The 23,707-nt window shown below is 38.1% G+C and overlaps 1 protein-coding gene across 1 annotated transcript in view; it reads right to left on the bottom strand.

Annotated features, from left to right (window-relative positions):
• LOC124161353 (FERM, ARHGEF and pleckstrin domain-containing protein 1-like) overlaps nucleotides 1-23,707 on the bottom strand; it is a 36,086-nt gene that overhangs the window by 1,778 nt on the left and 10,601 nt on the right. Inside the window, exons 4-14 of the mRNA XM_046537667.1 lie at nucleotides 19,137-19,226; nucleotides 17,569-17,705; nucleotides 17,397-17,481; nucleotides 17,010-17,196; nucleotides 13,167-13,276; nucleotides 9,035-9,178; nucleotides 4,322-4,488; nucleotides 3,163-3,267; nucleotides 2,060-2,193; nucleotides 1,369-1,580; nucleotides 93-200 (exon numbers count right to left, since the gene is read on the bottom strand). Coding sequence (XP_046393623.1) covers nucleotides 93-200; nucleotides 1,369-1,580; nucleotides 2,060-2,193; nucleotides 3,163-3,267; nucleotides 4,322-4,488; nucleotides 9,035-9,178; nucleotides 13,167-13,276; nucleotides 17,010-17,196; nucleotides 17,397-17,481; nucleotides 17,569-17,705; nucleotides 19,137-19,226 — 1,479 coding nt within the window. The remainder of the gene's footprint in view (nucleotides 1-92; nucleotides 201-1,368; nucleotides 1,581-2,059; nucleotides 2,194-3,162; nucleotides 3,268-4,321; nucleotides 4,489-9,034; nucleotides 9,179-13,166; nucleotides 13,277-17,009; nucleotides 17,197-17,396; nucleotides 17,482-17,568; nucleotides 17,706-19,136; nucleotides 19,227-23,707) is intronic.

Genomic DNA, 23,707 nt, shown 5'->3' with positions numbered 1-23,707 from the left:
ATACTTTTCCCCGCAGAATCAATGCATGAAAAAACAAGAAATACAACAGATAAATAAGGTTCTTAAAAATATGAGGAAAATAATTCACACACCTGGAAATTCTTGTAGAAGAAGAGGCAGAAATTGGCAAATACTACCCAGAGCTTTTGCCAACCATTACTGTTTTTGAATTTTCGCAGCAAGTAACCACTGAGTTGATTCTGCAAGAAAACCAAAGTAAAAATTTATGATTATTTAGAATGTAATAGCTATTAAAGCCTGAAATGTAGAACAATGCTCCTGGCTTTATAGTTTGCTTAGATAGCTGCAAAACAGAGCCATTGAGATAGGCTTAACAAAAATGCCTTAGATACCTTTTTTAGTCCCCTTCCTAATTTTCAGGCTTCAGTTTTAGGAAAAATTTTAAAAATATGCTTGTATCCTACGCTAGTCCCCCTTTACTTTTACCCCTGGCATTTTTGGAAAAAAAGGGGGACTATATTCCGATAAATACGGTAATGTTAGCAAAGGGCACTTGGTTCTACCATTTGGTCTACATCTTATGGCTGCAGTGGTTTTGGAGAGTGACCATCAGGTAGCTGTAATACAATTCCTCAATTGGTGAAGAAACTGATCAGACATTCAGGGACATGGAGAAAGTGAAGTAGGGATAGGGAAGTGATTAATTCCCTCCTGAAAATTACACTGAAATGATAAATCTCACCATTTAATACAATATGATACCATTTTAATGGTAAAATCTCCTCCTCAGGAAAATAAATTACCTCATTAGTCCCAATAACCAGTGCTGTAAAAGGCTCTTTGTTTCAAACTAGGAAGAAAAGGACTTGGCCTTAGCAATAGAAAAGCCTGCTGGTTAGCAAATCAATTATTAACTCTGCCCACATTAAGCAGGTCAAGGAAATTGCCAAAACTCGCTATACTGTCATTCAGGATTATGATTCAAGTAAACAAGAAGGTTAGAAATGACATGGGAAGATGGAATACAAAAAGAATCACATGCATACACCAAGGATGAAGTTTGCCATGAAAAAATATTTGGCTCAGCCAGGATTCGAATCCGGATCTCCCGATTGCTGGTCAGGTGTGTTAGCCAGTTACACCAAGACATTTCCTCAGAGCGAACTTCAGTACGGGTTTTAATGAATGAAAGTTTGTTCGGTAAAATTTGCTCTGAGAAAATGGCTTGGTGGTGTAACTAACATGCCTGACCAGTAATTGGGAGATTTGGGTTTGAATCCCTCATTGTCGGTCAAATGTTTTTTCATAGCGAACTTCACCCTTGGTGTATTTAACCTTGCATCCATGTGCATGACTACGCACAAAGTCACTTGTTTCATGCAGTGAAAAGGAATTATCTATGCATACCTCTACGGCACACATTTGATCATTCATGCCTATACTGGTATTTCGATGCCAGCAAACGTGGACAGTAGTGTTGCTTCGCTGCGTAGGTGATGTTGTGGTTGTGGACGGTGAGGTAACAACAGTCGTGGAACTTTGATTTGGAGAGGTTATGGGTCCTCCAGGAGAAGAGCCATCGCTTACACCAGACTTATCCAGCACTTCATCCGACGAACCTAAATATGTTGAAGGTATACAATCAAATAAATCAATCAAGGAATACAAATGGGGAATGACATAAAGTGGCTAAGTGAAGCTACCAAATGTTTTCTTACTTTTAATATTCATTGTAGATTTTCTATTTCCACTTTTCCATAATATCTCCTATTTTCATGAATTTGTATGGTATTTCTTCAAAGGACTTTGTTAAATTACAAATTCAGTTATGTTGGCATGTTCATTTTACCTTTTCTACACTAAATACCACAATTTGCCCATTCGCTTTTCATTCCATTGTATCTTTGTTAATTTTAAATTACAAATTCAAGTGCATAATGTGAGTACATAATTTTTTTGTTTGTCTTTGAAAAAGGAAAAACAAAAACATAACAGGATAACACAAGCATAGGTTTCAGGGCGGGTCTCTGGCCAATAAATTTTCACTGATTTTGTACATGTTTACTGGTAACTCAAGCCAAAACCAATGGACACTTACTGCAAGATTTGAGGCTATGGTAATGCAGGCCATCATTACTGGCACCCCTCTCACGAGCAGCCTGGATTGTGGAATAGAGGTCTTCCAGCCATTTGTCTTTCTCCTCTTGCCCATGAGCTGCCACCCGTAAAGAGCTGCAAAATAAAATAGGTACATTCAGCATAATGTAGTGATAGTTCAGTATTCATGGGTCCATTCCATAATTTGATCCTGATTCCGGTTCTGACATTTCGATTCAGATTCTCCCAATATCGATGCTATTAATTCTGATGCCATAGGCTCCAAGAAAAATATCACTTAATTCCAGGTAGCAAAACAACCACATAAAAAAATTATTACTCTGTGAAAGAATCAGTTAACAAAATCATCACTCAAGTCATCATTCTTTTCATCTCAGCATTTGTCCCGTGCTATTGCAGGGTCCACTGTTTCTTGCCTTGCCAAGCCAAGTCTTCTCCACTTGGCTTGATCCATCCTGGTGTGGCGTTGACAGTTTTCATATCTGCCTTGATTCTGTCGAGCCAGCGCATCTTAGGTCGTCCTCGTGTTCAGCATCCTTCAGGGCTCAGCCACATTGCTCTTCTCGCCACGGATTTCTCGTCGCTACATACCACATGCCCATACCACCGCAGTCGAGCCTCCTACATCTTGTCCGAAACTGGTGCAACTACGATTCTTTTCCAGATGTCTTCATTCATGACGTGATCAAGGTGGGAGATGCCTAGGATCCATCGCAGCATCCTCATTTCCATAGCATGCATGGCCTGTTCTTGTTTTGCTGTGGCTGGCCAACATTCTGTTCCATATAAGGCCACTGGGCGGACCACGGTCTTGTATACTTTGGCCTTGAATCGGTTGGGCATTTGACGGTGACACAACACACCAGTCACTTGGTGAAACTTCAGCCATATTGCATTAATTCGAGCTCGTGTGTCGGCAGTTGTGCTTCCATCATTGCTGATGACAGAGCCCAAATATTTTAACTTCTCAACCTTCACTAGGCCCTGGCCGTCGATGCTGATCATGCCATCAGTTTAAGGTCCACACTCCATGTACTCAGTCTCTTTGGTGTTTAATTGCAACCCATAGTTGTCGAGTCATACCTTCCATTGTTGAGTTCGCTGCTGCAATTTGGGTCTGGTGGTGGTGGCGGCAAGGAAGATATCATCGGCGAACAATAGCGACCAAGGATGTGACTCAAGTCATCACTGTGTATTTAAAATATAACTGCTTAATGTCAGAACCGAACTCATGTATCTTTAACCTTCCGTCGGACGCAATGGATCTGACAGGTAGAGTGCAAGTGTTTTTTCATTTCTTCGTGCCACTAGGCAGCATACACCCTTGACTCTCATGGGAGCTTTTTGTTTTGACACACTCTATGCAGCCTGTCACTTTTCGAATTCATACCAACAAATCAGTGGCGTATTATTCAGCAAATCAAGCAAAATAATGGCATAGTAAAGTAAAATGAAAGCATTATTAGATAAATAAGATAACAAAATAAAAAACACTAATTTTATAGAATTCACATGTTAAAATACATTACATATAATAATACTTAATACCCTACAGAGCAAGTTAAATAGCACCTTGCTGGATCGGTATGGGATTGAATGATGGCATGTAAAGGGGTCTATGCGTAGCTCGAAAGACATCCTATTAGTGTTCGACTACACTGTTTATGGTGTTTTAAACTTTAAAGAAGTACCACTGAGCCATACTAATATTTAAATGTTTTTTCACATCTGTGCCTGTCAGGCGCATCGCATTGCTCCTGAACTCAACAATTCCAATATTGCACCTGATGTAAGGTTAATGGCACTACCGCACTATGGCATGTAAGAAATAGTCATTACGCTGATTTGAATGCTTTGTTTTTATGACTACGCAGAACGAAAATTCAAATGACTGTTAGAAGCATGGTCCTATGCAAATTTGTGGTTTGAAGCACTACTGGAATCGGAATCGATTTTTGACACTGGTAAATACTCTTTTTTGATTTCAATACTTGGCATGGAATCAATGAATCGAATCCACCCATTACTATAATATATTAAGAACTGTAAATGCATCACAGTCGTATTAGTATATTTTTCTCTGTTTAGTTTTCCTTGAATCAGAGACAGATTCAGTTACAAATTGCATGTAAATAAGGTAAGAAATTTTTAAGGAGATTCAATTCAACTAAATTTACACAACAAAACTCAATGCAACAATTCATTTCTTCAACAATCAAATTAGAGGAATAATTACTCTTACCGGTTGGCACCATAAATGGTAAAACTGTGAGCAGCAACAAGAGGTGAAGACTCGTCTGTTGAGCCACTCTCAACAACAGTTAATCCACTCAAAGGCCACTGCCCATGTAATTTAAACTGCATGCTCGGGTGTTGGCCTCTATTTGTATAGAGCAGCATGTCAGAAAACTGAAATAATCAAAGGATTCATCCATTAGACTGTAGGTTTCCTGTAGCATTAGAAAAAAATCTAATAGTGCTGTTACATTATTTATCTGCAGAAAACAAAAGCTATATTTCAAGGTGAACCTTTTCACTTGGCCAAACTTTTTGCAATAGAAATGAATTGCTTAGATGATTCAAAAGGAGGGTTCTCAAATGGCCGCAAAAATTTGACACCACTCGTCAGAGGAATAAACAAAAAAAAACACTTCACCAGAATGCCCTCCCATGGCAGGCAGGCATGGCATGGCATTTACATGAATTACAGTAAAATTCGGTTATAACGCAGGTCTAGGGGGACATAGTTTACACCCGCGTTATCGGACAACCGCGTTATAACGGGAAACTGCGTGGGAAGCAATAAAAAAATCCTTAAAGGTAATTTTTATAGCCAATATATTTGCGTAATACATTATTAATATATTTATTTTATGATTTAGACGCTCTACTTTAACGGGATTTCCTAAAATAGTCGGATATTTTCTTTTGCCGCGATAGTTGATGGCGTTTCTTTGTCACGTAATTTTTATGCTTTGCAAGTGCAACAGATGAATACTATCGCAATCACTTTGTCCCTCCAACCAATTCATCAATTCACTTATATTATGTAATAAATGGCCAATTTTCGGCATCTCGACCTCACATTCGTCTTCTTCATTCTCGCTCTCATCTTCCGATGATGCAGCTGTTTTTACGCGGCTCTGGACTGCAGCCACAATTTCTTCGTCACTCTTATAAGCAGATACAGGAGTTTCCTCGTCTTCGCGAACCCAGGCCTCGAGATCACTCACAAATAGTTTATTAGAAAGAACATCTGAAGCTTCACGTGCGTCCTCTTCCGTGAAACCCAAAAACTCGTCTTCGTCTTCCATGCTATCGCCCGCTGTATACTCGCACTTTGACCAGCAATTTAGGATTGTAGCTGAAGTTATTTTCTCCCATGCCAATATGAGCCATATTCTTCAGGGTGACTGTTTTCAGCTATTCTTGTACCTGCAGTTCTGAATTTATGACACTAGTGAGCAATTCCCGCCGATAGTGGGCTTTCAATGCTCTGATTATCCCTTGATCCATGGGCTGAATAAGAGCTGTCGTATTTTTTTGTAAAAACGAAGCCACTATTTTACCATCCCTCGATATCAAAAGCTCAGAAGACGGATGTGCCGGACAGTTATCTAACAGAAGTAGTGCCTTCTCTTCTAACTTTTTTGATCTTAAGTGGCTCTTAACCGATGGAACAAAATCTTCATTGAACCAAGATAAAAAATGTCTCGAGTCATCCAGGCATTCTGACTTTTTTTGTAATTTATGGGTAGTGCTGTCATATTAACGTGCTTGAAGCACCGAGGACTTCGATTTTTACCAATACACACAGGTTTTAACTTGTGACTTCCTGATTTGTTCGCGCATAGTAATAAAGTCACTCTTTCTTTGCTCATTTTTATTCCGGATTTATTTGCCGACTTCTTAATATCAAGTGATTTTGTTGGAAGCAATCTGTAGTAGAGAGCGGTTTCATCGCAGTTATACAGTTGCTCTTCATTGTACTCACCCTCATCAATCATCTTGCGTAAAGTCCCGCAGAATTCTCTAGCTGCTTCACAGTCACTGGAACGAGATTCTCCTTGCATGTTAACTTGCGCTATCCCGTGGCGAATTTTCCACCTCGATAGCCAGCCAGCAGAAGCAACAAAATCATGAGCACCACCTATTTGTTTATTTAATTTAATTGCCTGTGCTTGTAAAAGTGGACCGGATAATGGAACACCTTCACTGCGCTTCTGAACAAACCACGTAAACAAACATTCATCCACATCACCAGCAGCACTCAATCTGGCCTTTTTTCTATCAAGTCCTATTTCGTCATCCACTTGATCAACAAATGATCGTAATTTATCTTCTTATTTCATCCAACCACGAATAGTTCCTTCAGGAACACCAAACTCCCTGAATAAACTTGATTTTGAATCACCGCGCTTCACTCTGTCGATTATGCCCAACTTTTCTTTAATTGTGTAAGTTTTCCTATTGGCAGACATCGTTTTAACCCTAAAATCAATGAAAATTTTCGTAAAAAAGTAATATTCATATTCATATTAAGCCTAAGACAAAGGTAAAACAGCTCATTCATCATTAAATGCTCGAAGCCTGTGGGCATTGAGTACCTACCTTGGTTTGAGCGCCGCGGTGCGAACGTACGAAAGAGAATTATCTCAATCTCCCTGAATCTCGAAAATTATTATAGCCGTGCAACACACTTTTCAGCTCGACTTCACAAGACACAAGGACCGATCAGGAATTACCGAGTTTTTTTTTATGGCTACGAAACAAAGTATGGAATACGTCGCCAACCGCGTTAATACAGTCGCTTGAAGTAGCGCCGTTGCGACGCGTCGGTAGTCACGCCGAGATAAAATTCGCCACAAAGTTACCTACCTCAAAAAAAGGTCAATGTAATCATTTCGGGGGACATGGTGAGACCCGCGGTATATCCGAAACCGCGGTAAAGTGAGGCGCGTAATAACCGGAATTTACTGTACTTCCACACCAGGGACTACTACAGACACTAGCACACACCCCCGAATGGACAACTTAACAAGGCTGTCGGACCTCACAAAGGTGACCTTGGGTTGTAACCTGGGACCTTTCGTAGAGCTGGATGGTGGTCCCTGGCGGGGAAGTAACATTTCCGTAAACCACCACAGAAGTGTGAGTGTGTAATTACCTGACATCCTTAGGAGAGACCATCTACCTCTACGAAGGGTCCCAGGTTACAACCCAAGGTCCCCATAGTGAGGTACGACAGCCTTGCTATGGTGTCCATTCAGGGGTGTGTGCTTGTGTCTGTGGTAGTCCCTGGTGTGGAAGTTATTTGTGTAAACTGCCATAAGAGGGCATTCTGGTGAAGCGTTTTTTTTTGTTTATTCCTCTGACGAGTGGTGTCAAATTTTTACGGCCATTTGAGAAACCCCTTTCGAATCATCTATCTATAGAGGTCAAAGAACTCATTTCCCTCCCCTCCCCTGTTATCAGGGTTCCCACTCTACCTAAATATTGAAATTCACGATTTTTTCCAGGTTTTCACAGTTTTTATTCCAAGTTTTCACAGTTTTTTTCGAGTTTTCACGGTCTCCTTGTCATCAAATTCATGCTGCGTTTATAAGTCAACAATAGGACAATCACCGGCCTAAATTAACTAAAAATTAACGTACGCGACATACGCCGCGAATGAAAACGCAGCAATGAAAAGTGATATCTGTTATGACGTCAACGTTTGGAAAATTCAGGGCCAACTAAAGGCCCAACCCAACCGTGCTCTTACCCGGACACCAAATACCATGGCCTCCTTTACTATGCAAATGCCCTTAGGACCTTCTTCCATCTGAACACCGGAAGTACTTTTTTAATTCCTCGCCGAGAGATTGTTTTTTGCGCACGTTGTTATTACCGCACAGTAACCAAATTTCCCTTACCCTATCTTTCTGAGATCACGGAAGATATTTATTACAATTGTTTATAGAATGTAATAAATCAATAAATCAATTTCATATAATTACAGTGGAACCTCGATCTATCGTTTTTCAGGGTTATGGGCGAAGAAAACGATGAATGCGGGAAAACGATCCATGCGGGAATGTTTGGATAGGTTGCCTATGTCCCAGGAAACGCAGGATTTTGGCACGTAATTATGACATTTGTCAAAGGATTCAAAGAAGATTTTAGCCAATTACAGGAATACTAGTACTTTATCGAGACACATAGGTCATGCAGTTGATTCGAATAATATCTCTTTCAAGTATCCTAAAGGAACACGCCACCTCACTAAAAATATATATTTTTCGTAAATGGTTCATTCTGGATCCATTAGAAATGCAAGTTATTTCATTCGTCCTTTTTCGAATACAAGTCCATCCCAAGCTATTACAGAAATTGAAAAGCTAAGACTAAATAACAGACTTCCGCCATTAAAATGGAAAACATCGGTCAATGTGTTGTCATATAGTATGGACCAATTACTACACTTCGAATATTCGTGTGTAGAGAAATGCGTAGACTAAGAGTCTGCGCGTGCCTGACCATGAAACATGACTAAAATGTCGAATTTGATCAGGCAATCGTGGTATTATTATCAATATTGAGATATTTTTAAGGTTTCATGGCGAAATTCACAGCTTTTTCCAGGTTTTTTTACGGTAGACGAAATTCACGGTTTTAAGGTTTTCACGGTTGAGTGGGAACCCTGGTTATCTATCTAGAAATAAATTGGTATTGGCAAAAATGGTATTAGTTCACCCCAATCATATAAAAGAGAAAAATTGATGAAAAGAAAAATTTAGAATCCACAGAGCAACCTAACAACCATACAAGAAGTCATATACTAAGTGAAATCAAATAAATGCTGAGTGAAGGTACAAGTGAATCACTGAAAAATTACACTACAAAGATACTTTTACAGTTTTCAGAGCAGTGAAATAGTATTCCACAATGTTTCAAAGAATTATTAGCAACTTACCAAGAAGAACATTCTTTGTTGCAAGGCCTTCGGAGAGATTTTTATGAGGCATCCTTGTCGAACAAACTGACGACCAGGTAGAACAAGAGGTGCATCAAGTCCGACTATGTCTCGCTGCAACTCACAAAGTTGAACGAAATTTTCCTGTATAAAAACACAAGATCAATTAAATACAATCATGCTCTGTTTAGCGCAAGGAGTACATACTTAAATTCCATAGGGCCTTTGCACCACTTTAATTTGTGTTAAAGGAGACCATTTTTACATTAGGAACTTTAGGGATATCCACCTGGTAGCACAAAAAATATGGATACTATGATTAAAAACTATGGAAAGCCTCATTATTTTACAATTGAAAGGCCATTTCCTCAAAAAAATATGTCTTTGCTTCATTCCTACCCAAAGTTGAGGGTGGATTGACCTCTCGTTGCCTGGCTACTAGTAAGATTTCTGGAGTCGGTAATGTAATGCAGTACGTTTTTACATGAAATATGTTTACATCCACAGCATGGAACTCAGCTCCAATCACAACAACATCTAGTACGAGTCTGGATGTTGAGGCTACTCATGATAAAATTGTGACTCTCCTGATTTCACTGATCCGTGATCACGTTGCAACACATCGAACACCACACAGACTTGGATCCATGATTTTGCGGAAACAAGGCCAATAATAGTTTTGCGATATTTTATCATCAAAATTGTGCTCAAATACGTATGTTAAGGCAAATGCAGATCTTACTCCTCAGTGAAATAGCATCATTATGAAAGAAAAGCTGTGACTAAAGGAAACTGATTTTCCGGGGATTTTGAGCACCAGTAAAACCGAGCTTCCACTGTAGATGAGTTACTAAGTCCAGCCTCCTCCCATCTCTGGTCCAAAGTGGTCAAGAGAAAATGCCTCACAGTAATTCTTAAACATAAAATCTGAAATTTCATTATGCTTAGTACCACAAGAGAGCCGAGCCATGCGAATTAAACTGAATTTCCTGCACCAGCTGGACAGCATAGAAAATATATATTATCTCCTTGTTTGGACTGAAACAATAACACTAGGGATGGTTGGATCCGATACCTCAGATCCAAATATCCAGGGATATCCCTTCATCGGATACATCGGATCCAAAGTCGTAGAAGACATCGGATCTGGATCCGTAATTTTAAATAATAGCTTCAGTGAATGCAACACCCAATAAGGGTGGAAAGAGTTCCGATTCCCTCTTCGAATGTGCCGTCACATGCGATTCTTGTCCTGCTCATGAACTGTTTTATTTGCAAGCTCTCGTAGAGGTTACATAGGAGAATTTCAGTGTGGAAAATAAAAAAAGGCAAAATACAACTGGCACATAGTGTGACTCTTTCCAAGAGATTGAACAATCATCGGGGTAATCTCAGCGTAAGGAATTTGAAAATGCGTTTCGATCCAAAAGATCCGGCTCCGAAAATCAAGGATCCGATCCGAATCCAGATCCAAGAAAAATCCTGGATCCGTCCATCCCTAAATAACACATTGAAAAAAGATACAATGTTAAAAATTTTCCAGGGCACACTACAACTTGTACAGTTAACCCATTTCTTCCCAACGTTGCGTGAACGCAACGCAAACTTTGCGATTTTTTTTCTCCGTATTTATTATAGATAAGTAGTTAATATTTTTAACATAGGTAGTTCAATGCTTTCTAAAACGTTATGAATTTTTTCATGGAAGGAATTTAATAACTTTTGTTTTTACAATGGCCTTTTCACTTATATGTAAGTCAATATTTTAGGTTATCTTCTAAGTTTACATATTATGTTAAATCTGAGGCACTCCATGATTATATCTCTCTGCAAATACAATGATGCATTTGTATTCTAGGCCATTGAAACAAATTGGGTGAATTTGACCAAGTGGTTTTCAAATTATTTAAGAATAAAGCAAGTGTTGCGTTCACGCAACGTTGGGAGGACCCCGGAAATCTAGGGAAACGGTGCGCCGCGGCGGTAGTCGTGTAGAGCGTTTCTTTTTGGACTGAAAAATGAAATGCTTAACAAGAATGTGTTACCCATTTATGGTAAAACTTTAGTTTCAGGCAATTGTACAGTATTTTAGTCCTAAATATACATCTACATAAGTGTTGAAGGGTCTTTACTAGGATGTTTGGCAGGTGGTGAGTTTTCACCGAGTTGTGACTGTTTGATATTTTTAACTTCACGTATCGAGCAAGATTAAATCAGCCTTTACTTGTGCTATAGTGGAAACTTACTGTGACCTAAACAAAGGATGCATAAAAACTTTGCTATAGAGTTTTCCAGAAAATATAATGATTTCTGTAGGCGTCTGCAATTTCAAGATATACAGGCATCCTAAGGTAAGAACGATCTGCTTACCACAGTTGACAAGTATGCAAAAAGGAAGTGAGTATGTGAGGGTTAGCAAATAGATCGTAAATTCGTATTTACGTGATGTTGTTGACTAGGGTCCAAAGGGAAGGTGGTGGGAGGGTAAAAAGCATAGTTAGGCTGGGCGGGGATAACCCGGCACCAATGGGTCTTCGTGCACAGCGGGGGCTGGCGAGTGAGCAAAAGGAATGGAGAGATAAGAGGGATCACATTATCGTAGTATTTTCTGAGAAATTCATGCCCACTGGCCGCTGGCGATAATGAGCTGGTAAGGCTCCAAATGAGGGTGCAGGTCATTTCGAAGGAAATTTTTTGAGAACTATGAGTGACTATGAATGCACAGGGATTCCAAGAAAAATATTTCTTGGTATATTGACTCAGGTAAAGGGCTATCTGGGTATTACGGTATATAGAAGGGGCGATGTTCCGTTCCACCTGCTTTTACTATATCTGTGGTTGTCTGTTGAACAATCTTTCCCTCCAAATAACCTGAACTCACATTTGCAGCCTAAGTTGTTCACTATCGCCAGTGATCATAGTGTGTGAAATTCTCAGAAAATATTCCAATAGCGTGGTATTTCTTCCTTTCTAATGTTTAGTGGTTATTACACCTTAGCATAAAATATTACTGGAGTTAGGACGCGTTCCTAATGTGCGTCAAACGATGTCCCGGAAGCATTTTGTTGAACCTAAAATGTTCTTACGCCTGACTGGTAACAGAAGTTTGGACCAGGGGGATAAGTTTTCTAAGATACGTCCATACTTTGCGAGATCAACCAAATATTTTTACGGATTGATACAATTTCTCTTAAATTATCTTTTGACGAGAAGATGATGCCATATTTTGGTGAAAGTGAAGGAGCAATAACTCATTATCAATAGCAGACACTTTGTTTCTTCCGCGATATAAAAATTCCTATTATTTGACCGGTTTCTTTATATTCTCTGTACTTTATAATGGTGTAATAGCCGAATCCGGTCAAATAGTATAAATTTTTATAAATACTTTGTGGAAGTCACAAAGTGTCTGTTATTGATATATGGACCTTCTACCACGTACAAGCTTCAAGTTTCGATTTGAGCAACTACACTTTTAGTCACTAAACTTGCCATAACATAGGACATAACGGAATAAATAGTTTGCGAAATACAGTAAGGAAAGACAAGGTTGGCCACAATATTGTTCGTGACGAAAAAATTCAGGACGACCATGCCGAGTTTGTAGCTGCCAGATGTTTAGTGATTACCAAAAGTGCAATATTCATTTACACACTGATTGGTCCTCTAAATCTCATGAACAATACCAAATTTAATCAATATTTTGGGTTGATTATGTATTTGGGTTACAATAAAAGCGAGTTATTTGCAAAAATAATAGAGTTCCGTAAAATAAGCCAAACGGCTCATTTGAACCGGGGAACTCCCAACGTTGCGTGTACGCAACGTTTCACCAACCGCAAACTAAAAACAATAAAAATATAAAAATCGATAATTTGCCTTATTTGGGTCTATTTTATTGCTAACTCATCAAAATATTTGGAATTTTTAAGTTATTAACATGCTTGGGATTTAATGGGTTAAAAAACAAAACCCAAAACACAATTTTAATCCCACTACGCAAATTAACTTAAACTTCCACTCCACTTCCAATGAAGCTCAATTTTGCATAGCCAAAGATGAATATAACAGAATGTCTGATGACCAAATGTCTAACAGACAGCAAAAGACGAATGTAATAGAATGTACTTACTGATGTCCTCAGGATATCAGGAACATCTGAAACCACCTCTGAAAGCTTTTCCTGAGCAGCAATGCAGTCAGCATAGTCTGGATGATCCTTCCCATAATGTTTAATTAATCCTGAGAAAAAAATTCAGCATTAGGATATATTGGGTGAATAATGTTTCAATACATCCTTCCAATAAAAAAGGAAACTGAATCCAGTAGACTGCTATGTATTCTGAAGATATACCACGTTCCTTTAAAAAAATGTCTCACTTATGAATTTGCTCACAAACTTGATTTATTGAAAATAAAAAAATGCAAATCAAGTGTTATGCTGTAAACTTAAAGAATTCATTTACTATTAGCTTAACTTCTTCCGCACCAGACATGTTAAAAATTGCCATTTTTTATACATTTAATCTCTCGAAGACAATGTACTATCGTTTTCAAAAGTATGTAGACACCCACGAGCCCCACTTAACTGATGAAGAGGGTCGGTGAAAACTTGTAAGGTTGGCACATAATGCGACCTGTATCCCTCACTCGTATGCCACCAAGAGCCAGAGAGGACGGATGTGGATGTGACCTTGCTACCTAAGCTCGAGTCAAAACTTTCGAGCATAAGCCCAATCAGAATTAAGATTAGCGGATGGAATGTAATGAGGTAACTCACCTCCACACTCCTGTTGCATTACATTTCGGAGGGGGTAAAGGTCGGGGAAAATACTGCGGTTGTCAACGACTAGGTGGGGAGATGTAGTAAGGATATCACCGATGATATAATACTTTACATATGAGCCCATATTGAGGGCGAAATGGCTCCTCTATTGCCAAGTTGAATGGGGTTTTGACGATTTTGTGCATTGAGTTTTCGCGTAATTACCTTGCTATCCATCCACGAGAGAGGCAGTGTCTGGCTGTCTTTTGTCCTGGAAGTGCTAAATCGTAAGGTATGGGCTTGAACTAAATTCATGCCAAAATGTGCTAAGGGCTTCCATCGATGCCTAGCGAGTGTCTAAGTGGAGTAGAAGCAGCTGCCGGGACTAGACACATGACAACAGTGAAGACATAGATGAAAGTGACAAGTATCTTAAATATTGGGCTCTATTTACCACCAATTTATTTTGCAGGGTACTCGTAATGAAGAGGCACTTCCAACTCTAACCATGAACTTTCTTGTAGCACTCCTATCCCTTTCCCTATTCCGAGAGATATTTCTTTCCAAAACCTTTTTTTACTCTCTCACACAGCCTTTTTTTGATCTTCCTGACACCCAACTTATGCATCCCTAACCCCCCTCCACTACCTTTTCTCCCCTTCCCTAGTGATGGCCTTGAGTGCCTCATAAAAAACACGGCCCACAAAGGTAGTCTCAGGCAAGGCTGTAGGCCCTTTACCCACCCCTCTTCCTCCTGGGCACTGCACCCCTCTTTATTCGGCCCCCACTTCCTCAACCTGGCAGGACCCATCCCCCTCTTATTTACCCCACCCCCTTGGAATGCTCTCTGACTGTGGAAGTGCATGGTTCATCTCTACCAGCAACGGGGTAAGTTTCTAACCTGAGAGAGGCTGGAGGAGTATTTTTCTTTATCGGGGAAACGAAGAGGAAACGTTTGTTATCCACATTCATATATTTGCTAGGACACGTGTTTTGTCATTTCTTGACGTATTTTTAGTCTGTGCTCCCGTGAGACATGGCGGATTAGAAGCCCTCCCACTCCGTTCACGCTAAGATAGGGCTGGGCTACCTGCCTCGCCAATTCCATAACTGACCCTAATCATTTTAGCCAAGTTAATAAGTACGAATCGCGTATTGGGGAAAACTAAACGAAAAATCAAATTTTTTTAATCCATTATTTTATGTTCATGGGATTAAAAAAACTAGCAAGTCTGCTAAATATTTTAAAAGATTGAACCAAAACCTGACGTCAGTCCGAAATTATGAGCTTATTTTTTTGGTTTTGCTAACCCACTATAAACATGGTCAACAAACTTAAATGATGCTTGAAATACGTCTTGTTTTGGGCTGATTATTTTCTAAATATCGTGTAGATTTAAAATTTTGCAATGCTAGTTTCTTTTGTGAGCTCTTGAAAAATATACTTCAATATCTTGTCCTTCTATAGTTTTCGGGTTTCATTCTTCAGTCTGCTTCAAATTTACAATATTGTACCTTGAAAAGTTGAGGACTGTAGGAAAATCATTACAGAAATTGGCTTAAGACGTTGCGTACGGATGGCAAGATTTCTCGTCATTTTTTTCCAAGTGTTCCAAATGAATAATGAAGATTTTCGTAATTTTGGTGAGTCAACTTAAACAATGCAAGGGTGGTTTCCTATTATTTTTTTATTGCTTTAATCGAAAGATTATTACTCCTGGAGTACGTATTTCACGCTTTTAGATTTTTAAATGACAGAATCTATTTTTCGCGATCAAATGAAAAGCGAAAATTTTCAAGCGCGCGAAAACGCGACGCTTAAGTATGAATGCCGGGAAATATCTCCGTACGTCGTATTTCTGGTTCCCCCTCCTGCCTGGTGAGGTGACCTTGAGGCGAGGCTTAGCGCTGATACGTCGCAGGATGCTAGCGGATAGCTGAGTACCTTGCTGAATGGTAGCGCGTGGCTTAAAAAAGGTTTATTAATACCTTATCAAACGAAGAAAACTTTCCGAACTTAGCCAGTTTTAATAGGTGATTATTAAGACATGTTTCCCTGAGCTCTGTGCCCCATGCATGCATTGGTAACCTCAGACGATGTGTAACTCCTATCCTCTCGTGTAGAAACTAGGTCCCTGTGACGTCATGCGGAGTGGAATCGCATGGGCGCCAATCTGGCCTTTTTCAAATGAGGATAAAATTTGACCCTTGCCATTCGTCTAGACCGGTATTTCAAAAACCAAATAATTTGTGTATTATGAATACACTAATGGTGGGTAACGAATCGCAATCAATGCCTTTCGTTTTCTTTGATGAAGGAAACTACCCTATTGTAAAGCATTCTATAGGTATTTAGTAAAACGCTTTCAGTTATTGCTCAAGAATTATTATGAATCGGCGTATCATAATACTTAATAGGGTAAATATATATTTTAAACATTAGTTTTTCATCCACATTTAAACCATTATTAATTTGCCCAAATTAGCACTTATTTTCGATATTAACACCTCAATTCCGGAACGTCGTGTCTCTCCCCTACATTTAAATACCCCGGTGCACAACGTGTTAAGCTTTCAATTAGAATTCAACCTTTTTAAGTAGATGTTACAAAATACAGCATGATACTGCCTACTAGCCAGCAATTTTGTCCTCGCAGTAATGTTAGGGATATTAACACGTTGCATACGGATGGCGAGAATTCTCGTCATTTAATCTTCTTCATCCGTCCGGAACATTCGGGAAAAATATGTTTCCTGAACGTTCCGGACGGATGTCGAAGATTCTCGTCATTTAGGCGCGTCAACCTAAACAATTTTAAAGCGTACAATACGTATTCATTAGTACGTTTTCAGTTGTTGTTCGTTATTCATAATGAATTGATACATCATAACGTTAATTGGGTAAAGTTATATTCTAAACATTAGCTTTTTAACCATGTTTAAACCAAAGGCATTATGCCCTAATAGGCACATGTTTCCAGAATCGGCGTTCTTAGGAATTTAAATACCCCGGTATGCAACGTGTTAAGGCCCTTTCTATCTCGATATTTCCCTAATTATATTCCCTCTAAGGTTTTTGTGCGATAGTGAAATTTCTATTGCAGAATTACCTTATATGCACTATAGTCCATTCTTTTATACATTTAAAATTTAAATGCCATCAATTTTAAACATTAGGATAAAAATCAATGCCAAAAATTTCATACTTACTATTTAACAAATTTTGATAGTGAAGTAACCTCTGCAGAGGCTTAAGAACAAATGATGTGATTGGCAAGTAGCAAATCTTTTGCTGCTCAAAATCTCTGTAGAGTTGCTCAAACTTCCTATTTTTGCGGAAAGCTAAATCCAACTGCTCCAATACATGAAGATGCTTGCCCAAGAAGTCATGATAAAGCTGAAATGAAAAAATACTTGTAACTACTAACGTTTAGAGGTCTAGATCACTCCTTTACAGTGAATCACGCTGATGACAAGGGACATTGAAGAACTCAAAATTTAGGCAATTATGAAACAACTCAGCCATTTGAAGACTGAATAGAAATACAAACATTTCATCAATAGTTAAAAGATTTCGAAATAAAACGGAAAACATACCGAAAGCAATGAGTTCATCCCTTTCAAGATCACATCACCTATCTTTTGGGATTCACTTTTGTGGAGCGGATTGGTCCTACCTTCCCTGAAATATGGAAGAATGTAAATTAAACCAAAATGATAGAGGAATAAATAACTACCAAACGTTGAAATAATAAAATAAAAGCCCTACCATGCTGCTAAACGTAATTCTACCTCCCGAAGAAAATTTGAATGCGCATCAAGCAAGGGATCTATCAATTTGAACAAAGAATTGAGAGCATCCTCTGGCATGGCCTCTTCCTCTTTTGTCACCTCTTCACGGAACCACTGAAAGGAGAGAAAATAAGTCATATATTTTTAACATATTCCCTTCGAGTCAATCTAAATCACTCACAAAAACACATGCCTAATTAAGACAAGGGATGAAATCCTTTTGCACCAATCAAATTTGTAATACAGAAGAGCATTGCAATACATGGAGTATAGGGATGCAATCACAGGAGCATTATTGAGTGGCAAATTTTCCAAAAACCGTGTGTATGAATTCCCATTAAAAGCCTAGATAATAATGGTTACTACAACATCTGTTTAGATAGTATGCACTCACTTAAGGTCATCTTCTCTCGTAAATAATTCCTCTACATCTCATTCTTATCATTTCCACCCGGTGGTGAGGATGAGCTCACCTCTAAGGGTGAATCTGTAAAACTACCAGGGACGACAGCAAATTATTGCGGTTTGTCATACACAATCAGACAATTGGGAATGAAATTAATGCTCAAATTTGGCAAAGAAGGACAAAAACCACAACAAATTACATAAATCTAAAGCAAAATAAAATAAAATGTCCAAATATTTATGGTTCTAGACGTGAATACAAATAAGAGTTTTTTTTCACACAGAAAATGACAATGCTTTTTCACCATTTATACAATTGGATAAGAAATACAACTGATCAAGGTGAAGATAATTCTAAGCTTACATGACATTTATATTGATGGAATTAACTATACTGATTGTAAAGAAAGAAATTATGACAAAAAAACAGAGAAATAAAATAATTATTTAATCGTACCAGTTTATCCCTATAGATTTGATGCTGCATAAGAATTATTATCCAAAGTATACCTCTTTACCTCATGCGCCAACAAAACAACTGCAAAGGGCAATTTAAAAAAAATATACATTTAAACTATATTAGCTGAATTATCGGCAGTTACTCAAAAAAGAAGCTACATAATAAGAAAAGTGACCAAGTGCCTCGGGGCCATTAAAAGTATCAAATCTTACAGGATTCATCATTAATACAACTGTATCTAACTTATTTGCACTGTCATCAAATTCCTAGCAGTATATTCATTTCAATTGTTTAAATAGAACTGTTCAAGACAAATTAATTTTCAATCATCTCCTAATTCTGACACAATTACCATCAACGTTTCTCATCATCTTTTCCCTTTTACATGAGATCATGTTTTAAGGAGAGAAAATGCACTGGGGGATTGAAAAAACGAGAATATTTTGATACATGCAGTATCATATTGCCTGGTCCAGCAATTACTATAGTGCAAACGACATGACTGAAGATAAAAAAGAACTCTTACAATCAAATAATTAATACTATAACATTCCAAATTGTGTACAAAAACTAAGTATTTGATAAATAATCAAAGAAGAGCAGCATTGAGCAACCAAGTTTAGTGCTGTTTACACACATTCTTTAGAGCTATGGCCCATGAAAGTTAGAAATTATCTCACCAGGTTGATTACTTCCAAGTCCTTTTTGTAAGTCCTTTCCGTCATCAACATCTCCTTGGCAATGAAATAAGATCTGTCAGTTGGGAATTTCTGAAAAGAAAATAACATTTTGCTAGATCAGCCATGCAAGCTGAATGTAAAATCAGGATAGCTATGAATTACTACATTCAATTAGCCTTCCATAATATCTAGCCTTTTCTATTCACAAATTTTTACGAAGTTTTGTTCAGCACAATATTACCCCAGCCGTGATCTAATTCAACTCATAATGTTAGTGCCAAAGGATGTCATTTAATTAATAACGAAAGCATTATGAAAGCCATCAAAGAATACAGCATAAGCCAAATTGATTTTTTAGAACGAAATTCCTACTCCTCAAAAAGAAACAGGGATGACTGCTCATTTGATGCTGAAGACCTTTCTAAGAAGAATAGGCATCTGTTTTTAACATAACCACATGATATTGCCTAATTCACCATAGCTTTAGCTTAGTCAACTTGAATATGTTATGAATCATTATATGAAGCTTGAAAGAGCTAAATGCTTATGCGAGATAAGTCTAGTAATTTTTAATTCAGCTCAGTTTCACAAGAATCAAGCCTCTGTAACTACATAATGTTCAATGACATGATTCTGTAATAGTTGCCTTTAGCTCACCTTCTCTTGTTTCTAACCATTATGAATTGTAAAAGGGTGCAACCATATTGGGTGATCATGGAATCATGTAGCTGCCTGTATTGATGCATGATGTGGTGTCTGGAAGTGCAGTTTCCAATGTTGCACAATTCTTATAAATGCCTAGTTCTTATAAATCAAGATGTATTAAAACAAACCTAATTAGGAATACTCCCCTCCATTGCTTTACCTCTTCCATTTTTCAAGAATGTTACAGCCAAAAGTAATGGCTTATTTTTCACGGGCTTGCTTTCTGATTACAGTGGAACCTCGATCTATTGTTTTTCAGGAGATGGATGAAAAAAACGATGAATGTTGGAAAATGATCAATGCAAGAATGTTCGGCTAGGTTGCCTGTGTCCCAGGAAACACTATTTCTTTTAACAAGTAATTATGATATTTGTCAAAGCATTCAAACACGATTTTAGCTAATTACAGGAATACTAGTACTTTATCGAAACACTTTGGCCATATTGATTCAACTAATATCTCCTTCAAATATCCGAATGCAACACGCCATCTCACTAAAAAATGTTTGCTATCCACTCAGATTTACTCTGCTATTATGGATTTCTGTTTGATGTAGACATTCTTATCCATCAAACGCCATTTCCAGTATACATATTAAGGAGAGCAATGTGCATGTTATGCCTAAAACAACTGCTTTCGCCGGCGCACTGATTGGTAGTGACATGGATCACTAAGTCCAAAAATAATCTATTATTTGAAATGTACCTGTCTTCTTGTTTTCACTGGGTAGCTCGCTCTACCCCCACCCCTACAGTCATGTGCTAGTGGACAACCCGAGACATTCTCCAATATTCTTGTGCTTCTAGCCCAGATTCTTTTCTTCATCTTAAATTATTTTCAGTCCATTTTTTAAAGTTCTCACTTCTTTCTTCGGAAGGGCCATGATACGAAGACGAATAAAAATAAAACTAATAATTATGAAACCTGACTTTATTAAACACACACGGAAAGCACTCGCTGGTTTGAAGTCAAACCACCCAAGGAAGTACGGAACCACTCGTATGAGGTGAAGTTCGGAACTGATGCTATCACATATGGCGTAGCATACTGCAGTGGGTGAAGCATGACCATATGACTGCCCCATGAAATTTTTTGTCCCAAACAGTAGGCAACTTACCCATTCTTTTCTAATTAGCGTAGTAGCACTAGATGAGCAAATGAATTCGGATTGTTAGGGTGGAGAAACAAAATATCCTGAGAAGATATTCCTTCGTCAGTAACTCTGACAAGTGAGACTTATCGAGTTACTTAAATAACGTTTGAAATACATTATGTTTGGTCTCATTCTTTTTTGAATTACGTGCTACTTACTAACATTTCAATCTTATATACCTAAGTACAGCATACCGATTGCAGATTATCTGGCTGCGGTATACCCATGATGCGGACTTTCCGTGCATGATTTACACTCTCTCTCAATGTTTTCTGCGATCTTTAAAAAAATAAAATCGGACGCATAAGCACCGGAATTAGTGTATATTAATGCTAGGATACACCAGGCCAATTATTTCCATTAGAATCCCCTTAGTACACACACACATCCCGCAGCAGTTGCAACCCTGGCAACTTATGCAAAATGCGACTACCTGGCGTGGTGCTTGAAAGTGTTGTTTCTGACATTGCGCAGTGGCTTTGAAGCATTCGTGCCAACCACTTATCTGTATCCGTGGTCACGCAGCCACAGATGCTTGGTTTTCGAAACCTGTTCTTATATGGAGCCGTAATAATACGAGTAAAACCTTATTATGGCCACGAAAAAGATGGCGGACTGGCGAAGAAAGCTCTCAATGAGTCCGGGAAGCACTCTAAAATAACATAATAACTGTATAAATAATAATATATTGTTGCTTTACATAAATTACGAACATTACGAGGCATTTTAGTGAAAGTTTGGGTTATCTGTGTTTTCCAATCATCAGTACTGTCTCTCCTCATCATTAGCCTGGATAATCAGGAGTGTGCTGTATAATAGCAATTGCTGAAATTCACTGTCAGCACCTTTTGGGCTAATAGGTGATTCATGCAGCAGTTGACCTCCAGAAACTGGGCACTTATAAGCAGGTAGGCTGAAAAAGTTCAGTGGGTGAGAATGGGAGAGGCATGAAACACATTTCTATTACGCTCGTGTAACTTGATATTTTCTTTCAAAGCTAACGTCTTTGTAATATGATCCCTGTGTGAGCTGGGACCTTTTATTTGATTTTGGAGATAAGGAAAGTATCAGAGGGAGGAGGCAAGTGCTGAATAGAGAGGGATAATGGATCTTGGGAAATGGGCTAATGTTACTTTCCCACCGCAATGAGCTTCTCCCTATGGTAATTCCATCTCTTGAGGAAGATTCAAACTATGTGCCTGTCCTTATTAGCCATAAACGACACATTATATATATTTCCTCTCATTTTCGTCAAATGATGGAGAAAATTATACATTAGGACCGTGATCTTTACAGGATCAATGCAGGAAAATGATACTTCGAGGAACGATAGATGCAGGAAAAAATTACATTGCCTACATGGAACTTTACTTGGGACCAGGAACATAGAACGGGGAAACGATCAATGTGGCAACAATAGATCGGGATTCTACTGTATCACTGCAAAATTCAATGGTAATGGTGATAAAAAATGTAATGTCCATGAGGGTGCACAGTTAAAAATGGGGATACAATTGGTAAACTGTGCTTTTAAAGCCAAAAATCATTATGACTGATGACTGGAAATCATACTTGAAAATTTTGTTGTTTTAAGTTGAAATTTCAAAAATATAAAGCAAATGCAAACAGAAGGTATTACATTATCAGTTTTGAAAAAATAAATACATAATATTCGCATGGATAGGCAACTTTTCGCTCGTATTATTAACTGTACCTTCAAAAAAATGGCAAAACAAGGCACCAAAATGTTCATTGATGGCTATTCAAAAAATTTTCTTGGAATTAATATTTGAGTAAGCAGCATTAGTCTAATACCTAATCCAAAAACAATCTTTCCAACTTTCAATGATTCAAACATGATGATATTTTAAAGTCACAATCATAAAAGTAACTAGAATCATGCATACTATATCAAAAACCATTTTTGAAGAGGATGGATAAGGCATGAAAGAAGAAAGAAGTGAGCAAATCAGCCCCAAAATACCACTATGGCAAAAACATGCAATAAAAAAATAGAATTGACTAAGATCTAACATGTTGAGATTGTAGACACTGAAGTATCAGCAATAGGAAAACAAACAAAAATGAGCTAAGATAGGTACAATCAGCATTAGATAGGCAAACAGTGATGGAATGTGAGGGAAGTAATTTCTGGAAAAAAAGCAAAGATTGAAATATTTAAGGTGGCTTCAGTATGAGTTTTTATCTCATCAGCTAAACAATGTTTACATATAAATGATGAATGTATAAGAGTTACTCGTCTATGCATATCAGACCTCAGATACATTATTTCTAACATGGAGACATTGCAAGAGTGATGTTCAGGATAAAGATGCTGCTGTTATTTTCTGAAATTATACAGGTAATGTAGAAAAAGTGTCATGGCTTTCTTTCCCATTGACCTGGGTTCCAGAGAAAAATGCAAGTAAAAATTTGGCCCAGTATCACTCTCATTGTGTAAGCACACATCATCAGCTAATGACATAGCCGGGTGTGTTAAGGAGCATGGCACATAACTTTTGCTATCAGCACCCTGGGTTCGAGTCTCCATGAAGCTAATTTTTCTTTTTTTTTGATAATTTAAGGAATCTTTTATAATAAAGGAATCACTGTTACAGCCCAACCTCATTTATTTCATGGATTTTCTATGTTCCACCTAATGAGCACTTCTGACGAGAACTAGGGGATTTTATTTTCTCATTACAGGCTCTCA

The sequence above is a fragment of the Ischnura elegans genome, chromosome 6 (assembly GCF_921293095.1).
Source record: "Ischnura elegans chromosome 6, ioIscEleg1.1, whole genome shotgun sequence".
NCBI lineage: Eukaryota > Metazoa > Arthropoda > Insecta > Odonata > Coenagrionidae > Ischnura > Ischnura elegans.
This window is presented reverse-complemented; position numbering and strand designations above follow the sequence as displayed.